Source organism: Panicum virgatum, chromosome 9K, assembly GCF_016808335.1.
Source record: "Panicum virgatum strain AP13 chromosome 9K, P.virgatum_v5, whole genome shotgun sequence".
NCBI classification, from domain to species: Eukaryota; Viridiplantae; Streptophyta; class Magnoliopsida; order Poales; family Poaceae; genus Panicum; species Panicum virgatum.
In genome coordinates, this window is record NC_053144.1 from 26,153,355 (window position 1) to 26,166,210 (window position 12,856).

Consider the following 12,856-nt stretch of genomic DNA (forward strand, 5'->3'; position numbering starts at 1 on the left):
GGGTGTGTAGTAGATATGTATGTATACATATGAACTTGCGCATGCGTGTTGTGAACTTAATTATGATTCAGAGAATACCATGGTTATTTCCTGTCGGTAAAATAGCCAAAACCGTCCCTGAACTATGGGTCTCGGCTCAATTTAGTCCCTGAACTATGAAAACGTCCAATCAAACAGGCCATTTCCGGTAGTGATTGTTCCATGATGCTTTGGTGCTGGCTACATTTGTTTCTGTCTTTGTTTGCATTATGATACATGATAAGGGAAGGTGAGCACAAGAGGAAGGTACTCTAAGGACTAGTTTGGAAACTCAAATCCCCTCGCGACGATCCCTGACTTTTTTTTTCTAGGTGAGCAATCCATTGGGATATCATTTGAAAAGACATTTAGTTCTCGGTGGGCGATTTTCCTTCACTGGGTTTAGCTCCCCCTTGCTTCCAAATGAGGCCTAAGGATTTGATTGTCTTTCTACTGCATGCCTTCTGTTTCATTTGTGCTTCTCCTATTTTTCAGTATCAATATATGATGTGCCACTTATGAGTCCAATAATAATTTTGTGAAATGGTAATGCTTTTCAACCTTTTATTTATCCTAGCCTTTAGATCCGTTAGACGCAAGGGGTAAACCCTTTAGCTTGCTAGCACCTCTCTTCGGCAACCATGTTGGAACAGCCAGCATGAGAATAGCGAGTTAATTGGGAACCATAGATGTAATAGTCACTGGAGATATTAATTCGTTATGTTCAATGAGCACCTAGAAGGATTGATGAAGTCCGTTTCATGCAACAAAATCGGCGAGCTAATGAAGGTCATGGGTCTTATTTCCTTTTTGTTATTCTGCACATAAACCACCACCGTCTTTCAGAATTATACTTCTCAACCGAGATAATCTATATCGGTAGTACATGCACAGCCTCAACAGAGATAGGCTCATCAGCTTCCTTCTCCTCGGCTCTTTGGAATTCCGGATCAGAACATGGCTGGTTAATTGCTATTTTCTTTTGTGGACACATTGCTCGCCAAACAACTTCGATAATACTTCTCGTACCCTACAAGAGGGCAATGGTACTACTCTAAAAACAAGAGTCTTATCTGAATTACTAAATTTTGAATAGCTTCTTGTGGACTTTCAGCACCAACCGACATGTTAGAGACACTCTCGTGGCAGTCCTACGGAACGTGCCACGCTGCTTATCCATGCTCCCTTGGATAGAGTCAGAACTTAGATGCTTCAATTCTGGGCACCGCAACAAATTCTTGACCTGTAAAAGGATACACAATGCCAATTTGTTTGCATCGAGAATTAGTTCAGATGCCCATCGGATAACTGTACAAGTGATTTACTGCTCTAGGTTCCAAAAAAAAAGATTTACTGATCTTGAGTCATCATTTCACCTTGTCCAAATTATGTAGCTCATTATCTTGTATGCCATGCAGGTAATCTACAGAGAAAAAAAAGATAAACTGAAACTCAACTTTTGAATAAAGATGGCTAATTGGCTTTGCTAATCAGAAAACAATTGCACAGATCTAACCTGTATAAGCCTGATCCTTAAATATCAACAGGCTGCAGGGCATCAGCATGAGTGATGAACATGCAGGATCAGATTCATTTGTGGCTCCACGTTCATGTGAGCCAGAGCCATTGCTCTCCATCTTAGCAGGCCCCGTCAACTCATCGATCTGTAAGTTCTGTGGATCAGTATGCTCCTGCTCCTTAAGCCTTTGATGGGGCGTAAAATCAATCACAACAGGCGAAGCAAGTGATATGATTGCAACAACAGGGTAGTAGGCAGGACCATCTTGGTGTGGCTGGAAGGCGGAATATTGTTGTTTGTAAGCAAAAGGCGATGCTTAGTACGTAAACAGAAGGAGCTAACAAGTAGAGAATTGTTGATTGCAAACCATGATCCCTTGATTAGGATGATACTCATTTATCAGCACATGATTGATTGCAGAAGGAAATAAACCAGTCCACTGGCAGATTCTGTCAGTTATCCTCGTTAGCCATGAAGGTACTGCAGCATGAGATGCACGGGAAAGCTCAATTTTTGAAGCTAAAATAGATTTACACCAGAGTAATTTATAAGAGCACAAAACATAGAATGTAACTAGTAGGCGTGTTAGCCACCAATCAAGAAATGCATTACAACTGGTTCAGTGCAGACATCAGTCACAGTAAGATTATGCTCATAGCAGGCATTCAAAACCTGAATGTTTGTGTTGGGCTGAATGCAATACTTTCAGAAGGTAGAAAAGCATGTAATCCTATACTCGAGGGTTACAATTTGCTAACTGAAAAAATTAAACAAGAAAAGCCCCATAAATACTTTGGTGCTGTGGCTGGTGCTGATTTGTTATGAGAGAAAAACACTGCTGGCTAGTTGGTGGCTGGTGCTGGTTTGGTGTGAGAGAAAAACACTGTTGGCTGATTGAAGCGAACAGAGTTACGGGGGAAGTGAGGCAGAAGTTAGAATCAAAGGAATATATTAGAGACGTTTTTTTTCTAACTGGGATGGCATAAACCTCTCGAGTCTCTATCTAATACTGAAACAAACGTCCAGCTGTGATTGGGCCCAAACAGTTCTGAAGACATTCTAGTGTACTTGGATTAGCTTTGCCATATGTGCCACTTGAAGCTAGATCTAGGCCAAGCAAGTTGACCTAACTACCAGATGCCTCAAACTCTCAGAAACAAGTGGAAGGCAGCTTTGATGGTTTACAGGCCGAAGCTCTTTAGAATTTGACCTGTTAGGAAAGTTTAGGCTAAACCAGTAAGCCAGACAAGCTATTAGATGACCGATTTATACTGATCATCATATGGGAAAACATTTGATTTGTACCAAAAGAACAAAACTTGCCCCTAACAAGCAAGAGGTGTCTGCTATTCAAGCAGCAACTCGAAATGACGGTTATCTTGTACTAGTCCTAACTGCTTGGTGATCTCCAGTTTCAAGATAATCATGTAGCACTAAAATGGTATTCTTCAAGCATACAACTAGTATTTGAATTTTAAACAAGATGAGAATTTCAAACCAAGCATATTGGAACCAGGGTTACATTAAGGCCACTTCAACTATACATCACTATGCCCGATCTTCCGCTTGATTCACAAAACAAAGCTAAAAAACGCAAGCTTTTATGAGCACTCACAGGCCTGCGGCAGGAGCCCTTTCTCATGTACCACTCCTCCTGCGCAATCCAACATCGTGTCAAGGAAAGAAGGAAGCTAAAGCAATCGCCAAGCAATAAAAGCAAGTGCCAAGAAGACAGGGGGGTACCCCAGTTCTGCAGCCTCCGGTTCTTGAGAGATTTCCACTTGGGCGCCGGCGCCTGGTAAATCTGCGACGCAGCAGAAACAAGCACCGTGTCAGAACCATGGGATCGAGAGATAGACAAAAGGAAGAAAAAAAAAGAGAGGCCGGATTTGGTGGGTGTCGTACATGGTGGAGAAGCTGGGACTGCTCGGAGTTGGAGATGAAGTCGGGGACGTAGAAGAGGGTGGGGATGGCCCCGACGGTATAGTCCGCGAGGCTCCTCAAAGCCAACGCCGACGAGGGCCTCTCCGCCGCCGCCGCCGCCGCTTCTTGGGTCGTCGTGTCCTCCATGGCTGCTTCAATCGAGACTTCGAGAGGGAAGGCTGTGTGGCGTGGGCCGCGAGTGGGCTTTCTTTGCTAGAGGCCCATGTTTTTAATTCGATACGCTACGCGCTACCAGCCCATGTATATAATAAGGAGAAATATTTGGGGATTGCTTTCTATGCATATTACGGTGTTTAACTGGAGCATATTACTTATTCCTCTGTTCAATACCAAAAATTTGTTTCTTTATTTAATAGGAGGTGCTCTAACATATTATCAATTTTATTGTCACTATCTAAATTGCTTAAGTATAGAGCATTTCTTCCTCCACCCTCAAAATGGCAATGGGTACTCGAAACCTGAGTACCTGACGGATTTTACCCGATAAGAAGACGGGTATAGGATGATTTTTCTACCCGTGGATGCGTTATTGGGTAAAATCTTGTACCCATCGGGTATAACGGGTATGAATGTGGATGTTTACTACCCATACCCGCCTACCCGCGGGTAAAAAATACCCGCAAAAAATAAGCTAGCATAAGTGCGGCTTAACTCATTTTGGGCCATATGGCCCATGAATTTGGCCCAATCCAATTTCTATTAGCTTGTTGGGATAATTAGAGCCATCTACCGAATTTTTAGCGAACTGATCATAGATCAGTTGGTTAGGTCCCTTGTGGTGGAACCTACCCACCCGGGTTCAAGTCCTCGACTTGGCACGGGTGCTCGCACTTTCCTGGATTTATTCTAGGATTTTCCGGCGTTATGCGTTAAGTGGTAAGCGACGTTCCCGTCGACAACGAGGCGCCAATGGTGACTTCGGGAATCTCCAGATCTGCCGGTCCAGTTCTTCGGAGGTGCTCATAGGGGTAGGGTTTGCGTACGTGTATTCATAGGGGTGAGTGTGCGTGTGTGTTGTGAGCGTCTACATTGTACTGTACTCAAACAAAAAATCTACCGAATTTTTATTAGTTTTTAGCAATAAAGCTTGGAATGATTTATTTTTTATGTAAATATCTAATATTTATATGTAATTTTTGGCTATACTTTTGGGTACGAGTTACCCGGCGGGTACAAATTACCCATCGGGTACAGGTATGGAAATATTTTTCTACCCGTGTGCTGGTATGGGTAACCCGACGGATAAAATTTAGTCCTAGCAGGTACGGGTATGGGTGGCCACTACCCGTCGGGTATATACCCGTTGCCATCCATACTCCTCCTATCTTTTGAATAATCTGCTACAGCACTTTCTACTAAAAATATTAAAATATTATTGATGATGGTGAAAGAAATTATATAAAATTTGAGAGATAAGTAATCTGTTGGATATGCTATTGACAATTTGAGTAATTTTCGATCTGCTTCTTACTCAAATTGTTGCACGCCAACTGCTTGCCGGCCCAGCAAGCTATATCGCGCTGGAGCCAGGCTTGCTGCGGGACAGGGCCAGAACTCTACTGCCTCCTGACACCGAGAAGGCCGAGTATGATGGGCTTGCAGCTAATTAGGTTTCACTTCTGAGGTGAAAAGTTTTTCCTAGTCTAGATATACAATACACCAGATAGTGCATTTTGATTGTTGTTGTGAATCCAGCCCACTTTGATCTGGATTCGTTTAGATGGACCATGAAATTTAATTTTTTATTGTACTTGTTTTCTTATCACATTTTGTGATCCAAACCGGCACGTGTGTGTTTTGTATGTGTCACTTTTCATTATTCTCTTCTATCTCTTCTCTTTACGGTACTATTGTTCACTAAGATGGCACGCCAGCGGTCAATCTCATGGCAATATATGTGTTTCCTTGCCGGGCAAATTTTTAGTTTTTTTCATGGTGTAATCTTTTTAGGCCATATCAAATTAGTAAAAGAAGTTGTAATGTTTTGTATTTGCAAAGTATGTTTATTTTTTATTTTTTCTATCGAATTATGTATATGAATGAACTTTCTAAAATGTAGTGACAAGACCTCTAAAGCTATCATTCTGTTTGTTTTTACGATCTTTAATTTGTTGATATCATACTAGGATTATTAAACAAGGTATGTATGAGGTGAAACGCAGCAGTAAGATTTTAGTGTTCTTGTTTTGTTCGCTTTATTAGTTGATTTTCCTCATGTCAATATTTTGTAGTAATGAAATTTTGTTTTTGCTAAATGTTTAGAAAGGTATGCTACCAATGGTAGACTCAACCAAAATATTAGCTGTGGTGGATTCAAAAGACAACCCACACCAACCAAGATATGGGGTTAACGTCAACCACCTAGTAGCCTACATCCAAAGTTCAAACTCTCAACTAATTAATGACTAGTCACGCTTTTGTTAAACCGTGCAACCATGCTGGTGAATCTTATACTACATTCATACCAACTTTAGTAATTAAAGAAATAAAAAGGATGAATTGAATGAGCGAGTGAACTAAACTGATCATGTGCGCTGCCATGCAACTTTGATGTACATGCATATCTATTGGGCTATGAGTCTCACTTACATTTTATTCGGTTGATACTGATTTAGATTTTCAGTCAATTTTTTCCTCACATGTTGGATAAGAAAATTGATTGATTTTTAAATTTGTGTCACTCAACTTTTGTTAGCTGGAAATGCTACATGGCTTCATCCTATTAGTTTGAAAATTGAGTGATCCCATTACAATTTTACTTGATCGTTGTGGAGTCATTCCCTTCACGAAAGCTTACCTCCAATCCTAAATCTCCTAGCCAAGTGGCCCATGCTGAGTACAACAAACCAGTGAGGCAGTGAAGAGAATTGATGTTCTTTTTATGGAAAGGCCTTGATCCATTAATTTGTGATCCAATTTGAAGTCATTTGAGTACTAAGGTGTTGTTTGCATTTCCCTTCGTTTCAGGAGCAACACGATGTGGTCTCGGAATTAGATCCACCTTCTCCAAAACCTCCACTGCATCTTTCTAAAAGTCAGACACTTTAGATTCAAAATCTAATAAGTGTTTTTGAGTGAAACTAGCATAAAAGTCACCAAATGGATTTTGTGATACGGATACGGATCCTTTCAAAAAAAAAAGATATGCATACTTTCAAAGATACTGGCATATATTGGAAAAGTTTAAATTTGTCCATAATATATTTTTAAAAAGTTGGTTAGAGCTAGCTATCTGGTCTTTTTTTCAAATAATTGTACCTTAAATTCAGCTAAAACAAGAAATCAAAACAGACTAGATTCATCATATGACCTTATATTATTGATCCAGTATATATAATTGTGGATCCAGCATAAATTTTGGACTAGACAAAAACCTAATTGTAGCACAACTAATTGTGGATCCGGTATATATAATTTTGGACTAGACAAACAACTAATCCAAGTGGTAAAGTTTAGCGCAAGCTCATCATGCCCATACAAATAGGAGTGCTAATAAGGTGAGCTAAATTTTAGCCAAGACTTAAAAACTTTAGAAGGGATAGAGTGCTAGGTGCTAAAATATATCCAAACAGCACGAAAAATCCATAGCTGGGTCATGGACGAAAATGCGCTAAAAAAAAGAAGGTACGCGTCCACGCCTGTTTAGTTCCCAAAAAAATTTCTACATTACCCGTCACATCGAATGTTCGGACACATGCATAGAGCATTAAATGCAGTTGAAAAAATAACCAATTATACAGTCTAACTGATTAGCACAAGATGAATCTTTTAAGCATAATTAGTCCATGATTGAATATTATTTGTCAAATAACAACGAAAGTGCTATAGTGTCAAAACCCAAACATTTTCGCGAACTAAATAGAGAAGAAAGAACCAATCTAGATAGTCCACGGTACGTCCAAATCGCATTTGGAAAGAGAGAGAGAGAGAGAGGCCATCGATCGTTCGTTCCGGCTGGCAGCTGCCTTCGATCTGCACGCCCAAGATTTTATTCTCTGAACCCTTCCGACCTGCCATGATGCATGCCCGTTAGCCCGTGGATTCGTGCTCAAAATCATCTGCTCCTGTGTGTGCTGTGCTCTCCGCCACCTACCCAGTCATGACAAAAAAAAATCCCCTAGCCACTAGCTCCATCTGCACGCCGAGCCCAATCATCATCTTCGGCATGTGTAGCTCTTTTTTTTGCGAGAGGAATAACCTCTAGACCTGGCTGCAGATGATGACACCCAACACAGTACCAATGCGGAGTTGGGAAGCAGACGGCAGATCGGAACTGATGCTGCAGATGCCCATACATGGCCTAGCTAGCTAGCTCTAGCCGCGGCGCTAGATCATATTGTAGTCTAGGGCTCCCTCTACGTCCTTTTTATTCCTGCGAGCACATGTGAGCGGCACATGCTGGGAGAAGAAGCCGACATGGACGGATGACCGGGAGCAATGTAGTCGTGTGGTGGCATCCTCTTTGTTCGTTCTCTTCCACGCGCGTTTCTTCTTCGCCATTTCTGCTTCTGCTTCTGCACTGTTCACTGTGGATGCTGTAGTGTACTATACGTTGCTGTGATGGGGTTCGTCGTTCATGCATGTTTAGCTGTCGATCTCCATGCCGCTTGGGGTTTCATTGTCTTGCTGAAACCTGAACCAGAGTTAACAGTCGACCACCGACAGGCGCACGTACCGGTCAGAATAATCCGGACCGGACGGCCCCCATGAGGTTAATTGCTACTGAATTCAGGCAGTACTGCTGCCCAGGCAATGCAAGAAACAGCTTACTGGAATATATAAATGCCACAAGCCCACAATAATCACATACAATCATTGCCATTATCTATTATCTTAATACTATAGTATTAAAAAAAGCCACCACGTTTGCCGAGATGGTGTAGAAATTCCCATATTAATCTAAAAAAAATTGCACCGTTGGATTTTATGAAGATCTAACGGTCTAAACTACCTCATAGAGTCCATACCAAATACGATCTAGACTTACTCCTCGAAGAGTCCATATCAAATATGACTAAAATGTAGACAATTGGAAATTTAAAAAGAAGTAAATTAGTATCTCATATCATAGTAGTATGCGAAGCTTATTTATGGTACGTACTAATTTATATAACTTTATTCTTCTACAAGCGACGTGTGTAATCTACCTTTTCTTAGTGTAAACCATATCGAAGACATGTTAATAGCATTTGTGTAGAGAAGGATATGGACTTCAAGTCTTCAACCACGTATGCTTCTCTTTTACAAGCTAATTTATTTGATCTTATCTCCAGCTATAAAAAATATTTTATAAAAAAAAGTACAAACATAGATGAAGAGATATACTCACCCATAATTACTTGTATGAATGCGTGCTTGACATTACCCTACGTGCACCTTGGAGAGACTGAGCCGATAGATCTTGAGATTAAGAGAAGTTACTATAGGAGACTTGCTGTCAAGAGTCACAGCACCTACTCGAAAGAATATCATCACTAATACCTAACATAAATTTAGAAAAATACAAGCATCCATGCTATGTGTTGGGTGATTTGGCTCTCTAGGAATGATGTTGCTTTTAACAAATGTCAACCAAATACTTTTTTGCAGGTTTTATTCAAGGAACGCATTGGCTACGCCATTGGGCGCAGTTGCACCACAGGGAGGAACAAAAGGAGAGTTTGATTCAGACATGTCGTTTGCTGGAGATGTTGGCTCTTCGTTTCTTCGCATCCCATGGATGGCATTTTAGTTTACGGATTGGCTTTCAATCATAATGTTGTATGCTTCAAACTTATTGTGAGAACGTGGTGTGGTTGCTACTGCATGCAATAAGGTTGGTCTGATCCCTCCTCGATGAGGAGGGTGAAGCCTGATATTCTTTTCCATTATCTAAAAAAGCATCCATGCTGAGTCAAAAACTTGAACCAAGTGGACAAGTTCACCCAATAAACCTGACAAACTAGCTAAGTTCATAAAAAGAGTAGCATCATGTATCTTCCTTTTTTATCCTTATTATATCACTGGCCACCTTCAATGCTTTCCCGTTTGCAAGCACAAGAGGAACGACGTGACATGATATTATTGGAAGTAGCTAGCAGATTTGTAGATTAAAGATGACAAAGTCCCAATGTAACTATGGTCAACGCGAAGCCTCAGTGTTAAAAGAAATCACTATGTTCGCCAAGAGGGTATAAATATTCTTAATTAATCTCTAAAAAGAGAAACGTTAGATTTTATAAAGATCTAATGGTCTAAACTAACTCATAGAATCCGTATCAAATACAATTAATAATTAAGAGCCCTTGCTTAATACAATTAGTAACTAGCTAAATTTGGTATTCCAAAAAATTAGGACTTGATCAAAGAGTACACGATGAATACAATTAGAATAACTAAATTAAAAATGAAAAAGAAAAATTAGCCCATGATAAAATAATACATATTGAATATGATTATATAACGGTCTAGACTAACTAAAGAGTCTATATCAAATACAGTTAATAACTAGTATAGTGCTCATGCGTTGCTACGGGTAATATAATAGGCCTACGTAATACCATCAGCTTTGTTCATATACAGGCCACGTCGTGATTGAACCAGACATTGACTGTTTGTGTTCTGATTTGGGTTCCAATTGATTTGTCCGGGTTCCGATACAATTCCAATTGACGGATAAAGAAAACATTGCTTGCTTTAGAAATAGTAGAAAATAACAAATTTTAGAATTAAAAATGAAGAAAAATAGGATATGACCAAAAAGTCCATACCGAGTATAATTAGTAAATAGATAAATTTGGAATTATAGAAATAGGGAAACTCAAGAGTCAATATCAAATACAATTAATAAATAGCTTATTTTGGAACTAAAAGATTAAGAAAAGTAGGATATGGCCAAGGAGTCCACGCCAAGTACGATTAGCAAATAGATAAATTTGAAATGGGCTATTGATCTGTGTTTAAAATTGCATTGAAAAATTAAAGATTAGAAAACAATTAATTGTTGCAAAGTATAATTAGGTGACAAGTAAACACTAGATGTGTCCTGTCGCAACCTCATTAGATAGTGAAAAGAAATTGTTGAAGATGAGGATTGAATGTATTATGCTACTTTTAAAACAACAAACAAACTCATAACTTATATTATAGAAGATGCAGTCTTACATAGAGGCACCCCAAAGAGGAGCCAATTACAAACCAGATTAAGTGGCCAGACAGACACGAACACCTCCACATATCACAAAAGCGCTAACTCGGGTGAATCCACGCGCAAGCTACAAAACACTGTCAACACTGGCTTGAAGCTCGCCAGCGAAGGCTACCAGAGGCGCAGTGGCATCCAAAGGGGCCCATAATGATGCTTGGAGCCAGTGCGGGAAAGCCTGCCAGGAGGTTTGAAGAGGAAGAAAATCCCGTTGATGAAGACCAATGCCTCCGAGCTCCGACCCAAGGATGGAGGTGAAAACAGCGCCAATGAGTAAGCAGAGTCCTCAAATCCTGGAGAAGGCTTGCAACACAACATAAGGTAGAGATCCACGGGGACCAGGAGAGAAAAAGGCTCACTGCATTAATAAAAAAAGACCACGGAGAAGAGTTGAAGCAAACCGGAATCACAACAACAATTTGCAAGCAAAGACGGAATAAAATTATTCCAACCAATAACATAAGCAAATCCGCAGCATGACCAAGAAGATCTATGGTGACCAACTAAAATAAAAACTAAAACATGCAGATTCAGGTAGAAATCTTGAAGCAAGAGAAAGGAGGGAGAAAAGAGGAAGGAGGAGGAATTGGTGGAGCCGAACCATGGGACTGAGAAAATGGAAGAACGGGCAGGAGATTTGGTTGGGCGGAGCAAAAGGAAGAAAAAGAAGAGGGGGGGAAGAACCATTATTCGGATTCGATCTCCAGCCACCACAATGGAGAAGACGACGAGAAAACCGGCAGCGGCGGCAATGGCCACAACAGTAGGGGAGTGGTGGCGCGATTGCCAAGCGCCCTCCAAACACAACAGGCCATAGATAATATACCAATATACACTAAGAGAAGGGGACTGGCCCACCTCCCTCTCACCACTGGCGAGACACCGGAGGAGGAGAGGAAGGGGCCGGAAGCGATGGGATCTCGGTGAGCTACAATAGAAAGGGATGGAAGATAATAAGGATGGGAGAAGCTTCACGCACGAGGATTGTACGAGGGTTGTGAGCCTGCACTATACTATTTAGGTAGGCATTACATTAGGCATTACTTGAAACAAATGGTGGTTTAGTAATCAGAAAAATTTGGAATCCTACAACATTTTTTTTATGAGAATGTTTATAAATACTTCGATCTATATGAACTACTCTCTCCGTCCAAAATTATTATTTTTCTATGAATCTAGATATAATATTTAGATGCATAACGAAAATTATGCGCATAGAAAAAGCCAAAATGACTGATAATTTGGAACGTAGGGAGTAATCAATTGATCTATGGGAAATATTTAGGTTTATTTAGGTTGATTAGATCTTGAATTAGAAAGACTATAAATAGTTGACAAAAATAGATGTGACGATTAGATCGAATCATTGAGTACAAAAAATATACAAATAAGTTTTAAATATTAAGAGGGTTTAGAGAAATTATCACTTCAGTTGAAAAAATAAAATAAATAAATACCACTAAATTTTATGCTGATTTAATTAATGACTTTGATTATTCTGTGAGGTTACCCTAGCCTTGAATTACCTTGATGTAACTTTGATGGTCCAATTAGAATTTACTTGGTCTCGAAACAACAAAAGTAAATTTATTTTTCAAATTAAAAAATATCAAAGGTTAGTAGAAAAGTTAGATTCCCGCGCTATTTGCGCGGGCCACCTTACTAGCTACAACAATACGTTTCTCAACAAAATGAAAAACATCATTCATGCAACTTGGTATGTGATGTCTGTTTTTTACATTATTTTGCTCTTATTAGCAGAGTATAAATAAATGATTAAGCCGGGGGTTGGAGGCACAGTACGTGCACAGATTGCCTTGTCTCCACGAGGCCAACACGAGGGTCACATACAGCAGGAACAGTAGAACAACTCGTGTGGGGGACCAGCCAGATGCATGTGACCTCGCTCCAACCACCGAACGCACATCGCTGCTCCAAATCATGCATCCAAAAAAAAAACATCCAGACATACTTGATCCAATGATTCACATTTGCATATAGGAGGGGTGAATAAGCTAGGGATAAAAATTTTAGGAAGATCCCACTACTACAAAACTGACTTGTAGGAGCGCCTGTTTCTTTTTCTAGGGGCAGCCCAAATGGTAAGCACCCGGCCCGCCTCTGAAAAAATATTTTTAGAGGCATGTGTATTTCTAGGGGCGGGTGTGGGTGACATCATCACCCACCTCTAG

At 40.2% G+C, this 12,856-nt stretch overlaps 1 protein-coding gene across 1 annotated transcript; it reads right to left on the bottom strand.

The window, feature by feature from the left end:
- Positions 1-792: 792 nt before the first annotated feature.
- Positions 793-3,670, bottom strand: LOC120651011 (alpha-ketoglutarate-dependent dioxygenase alkB homolog 6-like). Its single transcript, XM_039928333.1, has 7 exons — positions 3,443-3,670; positions 3,281-3,341; positions 3,153-3,191; positions 1,905-2,017; positions 1,535-1,811; positions 1,395-1,441; positions 793-1,261 (listed from the first exon to the last, which is right to left on the bottom strand). The coding sequence occupies exons 1-7, from the start codon at positions 3,605-3,607 to the stop codon at positions 1,100-1,102; spliced, it is 864 nt and encodes a 287-aa protein (XP_039784267.1). The 5' UTR covers positions 3,608-3,670; the 3' UTR covers positions 793-1,099.
- Positions 3,671-12,856: the final 9,186 nt, after the last annotated feature.